Source organism: Phytophthora infestans, genomic scaffold (assembly GCF_000142945.1).
Source record: "Phytophthora infestans T30-4 supercont1.9 genomic scaffold, whole genome shotgun sequence".
Lineage (NCBI taxonomy): Eukaryota > Oomycota > Peronosporomycetes > Peronosporales > Peronosporaceae > Phytophthora > Phytophthora infestans.
This window is the reverse complement of record NW_003303750.1, coordinates 2,919,092-2,929,843: the sequence shown is the minus strand read 5'-3', so window position 1 is coordinate 2,929,843 and position 10,752 is coordinate 2,919,092. Positions and strand designations below refer to the sequence as shown.

Genomic DNA, 10,752 nt, shown 5'->3' with positions numbered 1-10,752 from the left:
AACACGAGTTTGGTGGTTAGCGCAAGCTGGACGAGTACGATGTACGGTACGAAGAGCAAGTTGGACGGGTACGAGCTCGATGACAACAACCGAAAGGACGAGTACTAGAAGAAGGACTATGAGACGAAGGATGATTTGGACGAAAATAAGTATGTAAGAACGAGTCAATAAATAGGAACGAGTCCGTTCCGGCTACTTAGCGGTGGCCTACAGGTGTTGTGTATTGTATCTAGTCGAACTCTGCCCGTGACAGAGCACCGCAGCACTGTCAAGCGCTACGACCCGCCGGCAATCAGGCGTCATGAGACTTGTTACAAAATTATCCTGATCTCCGTTGTCACTGCAATAGCGAGACGCTTACACGTTGACTTTGCTTATGATGCTGCCCCTGGATCCTGGTCAATGCCACCTCGACGTTATAACCTGCAGCGGGCCCGATTATGGCATTGCATCGTCCCCCCACAGCGCAAAGTAGTACATGGAAAATTATGGTGGTGTTTCCAACGTCGATCTTCATCGCTCGAGAGTACGGTCTCGTTCAGTGGCCGGAACGGTAGACAAGAGCACTTAAAGTGATGATAAGTTTCTTTATTGACTTGGCTTCCACTTGAGTAGAAGGTGGGAAATGTAAGACTGAGAGCTAACCGGAAGAGAGTCTGCCTGATTATGTCATTGTTATATCAGAAATCCTCGCACGTTTGTCCCTCGCATGAGGCAGCTTGCGACAAACCGTAAATTATGGGATCTACAGTGATCAAGTGATAAATAAGAGCACAATCAGAGGTAAGTAACACCATTTTCATCGACAGTCTGAACTGCTTTCGTGCTTATCGTTTGTAGTTTGTCCAAAATGAAAAGTGATCGTTTCACCGGCTTGTGCGCGTAGTTGGTTTGGGAACTCTCGATGTATGTAAGTTAAGATGCAATGTGGCTCGTACATAATGATTTTCTTAAATTATAAGAGATCGCTATTAGCAAAAAAGCTATTAATTTCATAAATGAAGTCAAAATAAATACATGAATGATTTCGTAAGAAATTATTAATAGCGCCATGATATAATCGGGAGCCCAGAAGATGAATCCATCACCCAGTCTCCCTTGATACTTTCAAGCTCTTAAATAGAGCCTTGGATGTGTACGCCTGCGTTAGGGCTACATAAGCAGGGGTCCAGTTTGTTCAACTATCATGTTATTAAGAGATCAACGCAAACAGATAATTGTTTGGGATTCAAGGTCGTCGAGCAGTCAATTATAAAAAAAAACTTCCACAATAAAATATCAATATTATATTCGGCAAAAAGCACTACGGGGATCGACGAATCACAACTTTACTTACCGTTTTCGCCGACCAAAAGCGCCTGTTGTCTTAAAAAAGAGCAGCATCTTAATTTAATCCGAGTGGGATGATGAGAAAGCCTGAGAGAATATTCTCTCCACGCAGTTTGACGTAGGAGGAATGAATGTCAGTAGAAGGTATCTGGTACGTATGAGGGCAGCTAGTACTATTAATGTGAGTCGTGAACTGTACAGTCTTCCCAATATTTCTACGAAATTTGGAAATATTGCCTATAAAATTTAAGTTTCACCGATTCGTAATATGTTGTTTCACGGAAATATTATAAAATATTTCTAGTAGTATTATTTTCTTGGAACCTCTGGTCTACTAGTTTCTCTCAAACCTAGCGCAAAAACACTCTACTAATTGGAGCTCTGTCAAACGGCCACACTCTCCAGATGAGCGTCCGAGCGTCCAGGCTAACGTATTACTACGTACAAATTACCGATTTTAAGAGTGGGTGGGCCTCCGTTGGAGTCGGACAAGAAATGCAGTGGTCGTTTGAGAAAGTCTAACGAACCATACACGAGTTTTATTTGAGTAAAGTCTTTCCTCTGCAATACCGCGCCCGAGACATATTTTCGATAGCATCAAGGCGGGTGCCAGTATCGCGACCTCATTCGAGTGTCGTTGTGGCCGAGCTCTATTCTCTGGTAGCTTGAAACCGCCTCTTAGCCATGGATACTCCTGTACGCTTGGTATTTCTCGAGGAGGCTCGCCGGAATGTGCTCTGCGATGTCATCCGCGGAGTATACTTGGCTTTTCCATTTTCCAAACATGAGGAATCGAAAAATTCCATCGTGCTGCATATCAGACAGTTTCAATGCGCTGAATAAGTTAATATTTCTCTCTTCATTGTCGTATTACGTAATTTTGTTTTTGCCATCCATCGCTTGGTAGATTCGGAGAAACCGCTTGTCATTCCGGGCGAGAACACGTGAGGTCTGATCAGTCTTTGACACTGCTGCGCCACTTGCAATGAGGACAGCCGCGAGAGCCGCAACAGTGAAGTTGAAAAGACGCATGGCCGGAATTTTTCTTGTGGACTGGTGGATAAATTGTGGAATGAGAAATGAGGTGGTTGGACGTCGCCCGGTACGGTTAAAACTACATATTTCTAATATCCTGGTAATCTTTCCTGAACTATTTGTGATTACTACGGGTCGCAGAAAACGTTTTGGATCAGCAGGCATGCCCGCAGGGAACTGCGTTCAGAAAAGAGACAAATACCTTTTGAAGCGCTCAAAGGTACTCCTTCTTAAATGAAGGAAATTATGCCCTATCAAAGCGGATGTATTAATATGTTGTTATAAGAGATTACCTTTAATCTTGATGCCCTTACAAGAATTAAGTATAACCATTTGGATTTCGTAATTCTAGCTTAATTTGCAGGCATGCCCGCAGACGGTATTTTCAAAACGGTCCCTTTTGACTGAAGAGAGGGAATCCTAATTACCCGGATGTATAATTGTTCGCGTTCTGTACAATACGACCACCATACAACATTCTTTATAAACAACATACCTCTTTCCGAATTGCTCTATTTCTCACCATCGACAGATAATACACATCCCAAACCACTTTGTTATAGGAATTCTGGCCACGCGTTTCTTGTGTGGTTTGGATACCAATTCTCACTTCGCAATTTGACTCGCTTTCGACACCTAAAGCATCCAGACACCAGCAATGCGCCTAACTTACGTCTTGCTGGCCGCTGCGTCGACCCTATTCGCCCGCCACGTCACCTCTACCCCCTACTTCGCTAACGATGTTGCGCTAACCGGTGTACTGTCACTGGGCTTCATTCACTTCGTTGGCGCTGACCAAAGTGTAAGCGACCAGTCCCGGTTTCTCAGAGGCGGCAGCATCGACGAAGATGACAACGAAGAGATAAACTTTCTGGAGCTTGTTAAGCAAGCGATGACTAACAACTTTGTTAACAAGCTGATGAAGAAGAGCTCGTTTTCGGATCTCGAGAAAATTGACGACTTTGGGGAGCTCAAGAGGATTTCGACTATTATAGATGACAAGCTGAATAATCTGTTCAAGCAGGCTGACGATGCGAACAAGAGTCCCGACGAACTGGCCAAGATACTGAAAGAAATGCCAGATGTCGACGATGCCCTGACGGCTAAGACATTGGAAATGTACACTGACTACTTGAAAGCAGTCGGCGTAAGAGTCCCCACGTAGTCTCGACGGTGGAAAGTACAAACCGTTTTTCAGAAATACATTGGTTCCTCCAATAACAGGACATAATATGCAAAAACACTGCTGAGAACGGCTTGCGAGACACCGAAATGCATAATTGAGTAAGACCTTTCACACCTGATTTAACCCGTGGACGACTTCTCTATCAGGCATAAGCACATCGTCTTACCCAGGTCGTCTTTAGTCGTTGGTTGAGTTAGAAAGTCTGTATAATGCGCCAGGTGAGGAAGCATGCCGGCTTACAGAAGCATAACATGCAGATGTACTTTGCTGTGCGTTTTCAGGTCTAATGTGGAGCCACACAGGCCTATCATACTGAAACCGTCTATATGGATTTAAGTAAGAAAGTTTCTCCTGGACTCCAGGATAAGTAATCATTTGCTAAACTGAGAAACACCAGGTCATTCAACGCTTCTTCACCTACGTGCAGCCTCAATTACATGTATACACGTGTAGACCTCCACTAACTTCGACTCTATGTCAGGAATACTTGTGAAAATGCAATGGAGCATCGCATTCTCCAAAACACGTATAATATTGATTATTTTCAGATACCATGATAGCGTTTAGATGGATTACTGTCGTTTTGTATTTTCGGCAACCAACTTGTTGATGGACCTGTGACCGACTAAATCTTAACTAGACTAGTAACAGTTTTGGTACATAATATTTCAGCGCCGACTTCGACTGCATCGAGAACACATACAAATCGCATGTGCTCTCAATGCAGGAAGAATTATATAAACGCTGCTGGTTGCTGTTTACTGACATCAAATTAATTACTAGTTCTTCTTGTCCTTAAAGTTTCGTATCAGGTATTGTGCCAGTAGTGGGTGCCTTCCATAAATAGCATAAGCACGTGTCATATTTGCAGCAGATAAGCCTGTCATACTTTACATGTATGCTGAGCTTAAGTATCAAAACGTCCACCACAAATACCATAAATGAGGCATATCTCAAAGACCTCTGTCCTGTTTATATGTCTCTACCTAGATCTTACACAGACCGAACTCATTAAATGGAAGCGTACCCGACACTTCGAATGGGACACAGGCAGGGGAAGCTCTTCTTGTACGTCACTTCGCAATTTACGCACGTCCGGGAAAGCATGGAGAGCGAAGACACGGAAGCAATGCTTGTTGTGGCCGAGGCCATCGACCGGGAGAGGCAGGAGCTGCACGAAGTGCGCCGAGAGGTCTTCGGCCTCCTAATCGAGGAGGCCTGGCGAGCCGCCATGCGCAGCCGCCACTATTTGACCGGGTATTGTTTGGATTCCCCGAGCAACGCGTCCTGGATGGCTCTATACGAGAACGGGAGTGATCTAAACTTTCTTAACGCCACCAGTTTAACGAGGTCGCCTATTATTGCTCGTCTGGATGCTGTTCTTGACTTGGATGCTGACAGGCCATGTACCAACAGGTCTGCTTTCTCTCAGCTCTTACAGCGTTTTTCACAATTCTACAGTTTACCGGGGCCAAGAGTACGTGGACGCCCGCCAAAGTTCCGTAACCTCCAACAGGTGTTGGGCTTAGTATTAGTGCTCTACACTAGCTCGATGGAGCGAACGACGCTCTGTATGCTCTTTGGAGCACCTCCCAGCACGCTATCGAGGACACTACGGAAAGTGGAGGAGTCGTTGAGCAAGGCGCTACATGATTTCGCTCCTGCGCGCATATCCTGGCCGTCACCAGGCCATCAAGTCAAGCTGTCGAGGCTGGTAGAAGCCCGTTAAACCCTTCTTCATCACACGTTCGGGTTTATCGACGGTAAAAACCTACGAGTGCGTACATGTTTGCATTTAGAAAGTGTATTAATTCGAATATTTTACCAATGCTATCAAAGTAGATGCAGCAGCCATCCAACGCTGATCTACAGAACGCGATGTACAGCGGGTGGCTGCATACAGTATTGGTTACGGGGGTCATTTGCTTCGCGGCTGATGGCTGTGTAATCTGGTGCAAGAACAACTGTCCCGGGTCCTGGAACGACTCGGACACCTCCATGGAATTTTGGTCGAAGCTCCTGGACCCGGCGTTGTGCTCAGATGCGAGAAATAATGTCGTGTTCGATTCTGCCTTTCCGTGCTCTACAGCGATGGTCGGACGCATCTTAACGCCGCTGAAGGACGGCGACTTAGAGCGGATTCACCCTGCCCTGCGCAGTCAAGCACGCACCCTTCATAATGCTATAACTTCGGTGCGTCAAGCAGCCGAATGGGGCATGGGGAGTATGCAGAAGGTATACCCCCGGCTTAGTTTGCCGCTCCCATACGATCCACAGCTTCGCGGTATGAGGCTGGACAATTTGTTTCGCCTTACCAACTACCGGGTACGGACTGTTGGGATCTCGCAAATACGTACGACTTTCTCGGGTGTTATGGATGAAGGGGTAGCTTTGTTAGGCCGATTTGTTTACTTTACTTTGAGCATGATTGGTATCTAGACTGAAATCTGCTTCTTAGTAAACCTTCTCAGGTTTTTGGATTTTATTTTGTTTCGATACGTGACCATGCTAGTAATTTGACATCCAAAATTATGTTTTAATGCGTTGTAGAGATCCTACAGGTAACAACGACGTCACTTCGAAGGTGCCGGTCTTTTGGCGCCTTCTTCTGTTTCCGATGGCCCTTAGGGCTTCTTGTTGATGCTCGTGGTGAGCAAGATGAGCTCCTGCGTGCGAGCTCTGGCTTCTTCCTTGTCACGGCGAGCTCGTTCGTCCATCTCGATCTTGTCTTGACGACGGTGCTCTTCAGCTTCCGTCTTGTCCGCGAGGCGACGTGCCTCCTGGGTTGCAGCATCGTCACGACGTCGTTGATCCTCTTCCGCACGGCGGATTTCCGCCTTCCGCTCGGTCTCTTCGCGAAGTAGCAAAATCGTTTCTAGCATACTCCCTCCGCTCTTTTTCGAGGCTGTTTCTAGTTAGTCCAGCTTGGATTTAAGCGCCGTAATCGCTTTAGCGGCTAGGATCCGCTTTGATTTCGCGAAACTTGCCTCCATGATCTCCTTGTCTCCTTTCATGGTGGTCTTGGAGCCCGTTTCGTTGCGGAACGGGGTTAGATCCACTCCTCCAAGTCGATTTGAGGCAGTCTGGAATTCAGCAGATCGGTTTTGGGCCACAGACGTTTTCGTCTGAATTTCAGTCGTCTTAGAGAGCTTTGTGGGCCCCCGAGCCTTCGCTCGAGTCTTAGGTCCGGTCCGCGGCGATGCTGAAGTGCGTACGGTGCCGATATTCTCGTTCCGATCTTCTGAAGTAAAATGGGAGGAAAGCATATCTTGGAATCCCCCAGAGGTCGGCGCGTTTTCGGTGCCCTGAAAGCTCCCATCTACATTCACCTGACCGTCAGAGCTCTCAGCCACAACACCGAGCCCCACAGACTCTAAACAATTGCCGCCAACAGCAAATAAACCGTCATCAGGCTCGACGTCGAAAGGGAAATCCTCTCTGAAGTCTTCTTCCTCGTTGTCGGCCCCGTCATCCATTACAACGACGCTGGCCTTGTCGTCGATAGCGTTATTTAGCTCTTTAGCGAACTTGATGTGTGGCGGCATTTTAGAAGTCCCAGTCGGCTTCCTTGTGCTCTTGAATTTTCGCCGTAGGCTGTCAAACTCTTGCTCCGGCCATCCACGCATCCTACTTCCATTGTAGAAGCCTGCCAGCCTCTCCCATTCGTCCTTACCAAAGGGAAGGATGTCTTCAATGAGATTCAGCAAGCGGGAGATTTCTGCCATCTTGTAGTTTGCGCTACCCGACACCTTCGCCATCGTTAGAGCCACCGTTAGTGGCGTGGGGACTCACGGCGTGGACTTGCTCGGCTTTGGCAAGAAGCAGAATGAGAAACTTCGAGTACCGGCTTCAGTCGCTTTTGCTGCGCCCAGTTAGTGTCCAATCTGTGATTCGAAGGCCATATGCCATCTTCAACCACGTTGCTCTCCAAACCAACCGAATACCGCGGAAGAAGGTCGTACCGAGTGTGACCTTGCAGAAACTAGGAATAGAGAACATCAACATGAACAACAAATCTTGATTGAGCGCTGTCTTCCTGGAGTCTCGGACCTACGGAAAGTCCAATGCCTTTACATCTCCCCTGTGAGTCCTTGACCCGCTCTCCGTGGCGGCCTGCTACCTCGCCTCGTCGAGCCTTGGCTCAACGATCTTTTTTTTTGCTTGTCTTGTATGTCTCTGTGGACACATCTTTCGAGCCCACAGCGACAGACGAACCACAAGTCGTCCCCATAACCAACTGTGACCTCCTCTCCGCGAAGAACGCGCTCTATCGTCGCAGCCACGACCGTCGTTCGGCGCCCATTGCTGACCTCCAAGAACTCTGCAACCGGCCGGCACGAGTGGTTCGCGAGCCGCATCAATCTCCCCATGGACTCTGCATTTATTGCGACTTGAACGCGGTGGGCCGGCGATTCGGGACGTTGCTTCATCACCAATCGATATCCGTTGTTCCGCGGGCGCCGAGCTCGCGAGACACTGAGGTGCTCAAGCTCGCCGGGATACAGCCCGATAACCCCCCCCCCGACGTCAATGTCCTCCGCCGCAACCACCGCCAGCGATGATGTAGGCACGTTGCGCCCCAAGAATAACTTCGGAGACTCTGCCAAGCCGTTACCGCACTTCCTCAAATGGGCAGGTGTTGATGTTACAGAATACATCCATGAGCGAGTTGCGACAGACGCCAACCCGGCACGGCGATGAGCCTGTACACCAGCCGAAGTGCGGCACGTACGGGAATCGAATGTACGAAGGGTTATAGGATTTGCGGAGGTGTATAACACAATTTGGCCACCGCGTAGGCACGAAGCGCTGGAGTGTAGGCGCCGTAGACCTCCTTGGCAGAGGACGGGGGGTCTCTGGCGAAGATGCCAACGACCCGTTCTCATTGAGCACAAGTTGCCGGCGGTTAAGCGGATCATATGAGCCAGATGCACTTCGGCGGGCTTCACGACGCCCATGGCGAGCCGCAGATGTCTTTGAACGTGCTGCAAGTCACACAGGAGAACGTGGAGGAGTCTCCAGAAGCAACGGGGAGGATGTCGTAGGACTGGCAGGTAAACGACGACTAACCGGACTGCGAGTTGCAGCACTCAGATCCTGCGATGATGGCAAGTTCGCCTTGTCCTTCGGCACGCGATCCGTGAGCCCGGGCGATAACCATGGAGGCGTAGCAGTCCCTGACGACGCCAGATCGGACTCTGTGCTCCGGCTATCGGGTACTTCCTTGGTCTCCGGCGATGCCCTGCCCTGCATGACGTTTGGAGAAGTATTCTCGTCGTCGCTGTCAAGCACGCAAGCGAGCCTTCCAGTGCAGTCCGGGGTGTCTTGGATGCACCGTGTCTCCTGTAGACACATACATGAGCGGTAAATACCAACACATAAACTTCACTGCTTGTCACCCACCTCTTCTCGCCTCTGGCAGAAATCGAAAGTGTGGCCAACTTGAAGTTGCGGACCTTTATGCCAGAGTTTAAGTCGCTGGCTTCTATCAGAGTGATGGTCGACATAAAGTTTACAAGTTTCTATATTAAATTTTAAGATGGCTACACGACATAAAGCTAGGGTAGGTGCGTCTCGTGATACCAAATATACGTCTCACGAGAATTTATGTCATCTTAAACTTTGACATATCTGCTGCAAATATGACACGTGCTTATGCTATTTATGGAAGGCACCCAGTTACGTGCCACTTTTGACAGGCCTAAATTTGAGTCTGCAATACTTTTCAGCAAATGTCCTATTTTATCGATAAAGACACTCCTAAAAATGCGCTGCCTACTTTGGGTCACAAATGACCATGCGTTGAATAATGTCCTCATTTTAGCGGGGTTGCCAGTTGCCTGCCGCTTTTCGGTGAGAAGTTTGTAAAGGTGAAAATCAAATCGCTTCGACACAAAGCATACATCCACTATAAAAGATGATTAAAACCAAGTTGTATTCTCTAATTAGCTAAAATTACTGGCACGAAATTGGTCGAGTACACGTAACTGACACAGTACTTTATACCTGTTCTTGCAACACAGGAATCTGACGCTGTGCCAGCAATTGTGACGCCATCTAGGCGGTTGGTGCAAAGTGCTTAACCATGTTAACTGGACAAGAAAAAAGTAAGTGGCTAAACCGACTCCCTGGTTTTAGTCGAATTATGGGCGCTAATTTCTTGCGCTTGCTTTTTCTTAACACACTGGCTCCGAACGGCATTCGCCAAAGACATGTAAGCGTACGTCATAAAATACGCCATTCATATGCACTTGGTGTTTGTATTGACCATGCGTTTGCTATGGAGATTGACATATAAGCTTTCAACAGATTTCGGATTCAATGTCGTAACTCATACGGCCTTGAGGGGCAACAGAGGCCAAGAAATGTATTAACTATCTACTAATCCTTTCAACAGATGGCTAAGATGATGCAATGCCAGGGCTTTTTCATTTCAGAAAACGCAAGGAAGAAGGTACGTCAGCTCAAGAAACGTTGCATTCAACCACACCAAACTAACCACTCATCAATTGATACGCAGCCTAAACTACTCATTGTTGCCATCATTATCATTTTTGCCACTGTTTCCGCTGTCGCTGCCTTGGTCACGGCGAACTGGAGTTCCCGTTTCGTTTTCTTGCGCTTCCAGCACTTTGGCCCGGTCGACACAGCACAACTCACGTTTCTAAGTTGGGGAGGGGGGGGGTCACTTGGCCGGCCTGAAAGTCGTTGTGCCAGATCTCAAAACAGGTTATGGCAACTTCCTTGTAGTCTCGGCGAAACCTGTTGCAAAACCAGCACTTTGCAATGTCGATAGAGCAGCGCCATCAATAGTAAGACGTTGCAAACGACTTCCTCTTGTCTGTACGCAAGAGCGCGCAGACCTTACAAGATCGCTGACGGCGTTTTTAAACGCCGCTAACGGTGACCCAATCTTCAAACTGCAGACCGCCATGGGTAAGCCGAACCGGTGCGCGCCTTCGCTTGTGAGTTGACGGAGGTGGTGTCGCCTCTATTCCCGCAAACGCCTCGGCCTTTAGTTGTTGGAGCTGACTTTGAAGGACCGAAATCCACTCTGAACGCCTCATAGCTACCGTTGCTTCACCTTGGTCGCCTCTTTGTGAAAGAGATACGCGTTTACCAGCGCGAGATCAAGAAAGTCAAGAAAAGGGCTTTTGTAATACTTAACCCCCCCCCCGTTACTAAGGCTTGATAAGGAAGCT

At 48.0% G+C, this 10,752-nt stretch overlaps 1 protein-coding gene across 1 annotated transcript; it reads left to right on the top strand.

Moving 5' to 3' along the window:
* Positions 1–3,022: 3,022 nt before the first annotated feature.
* On the top strand, positions 3,023–3,529 carry PITG_06059 (secreted RxLR effector peptide protein, putative; the record flags this gene model as incomplete). Its single annotated transcript, XM_002998213.1, has 1 exon — positions 3,023–3,529. One exon carries the CDS (start codon positions 3,023–3,025, stop codon positions 3,527–3,529), a length of 507 nt encoding a protein of 168 aa, XP_002998259.1.
* Between the last annotated feature and the right edge of the window lie 7,223 nt (positions 3,530–10,752).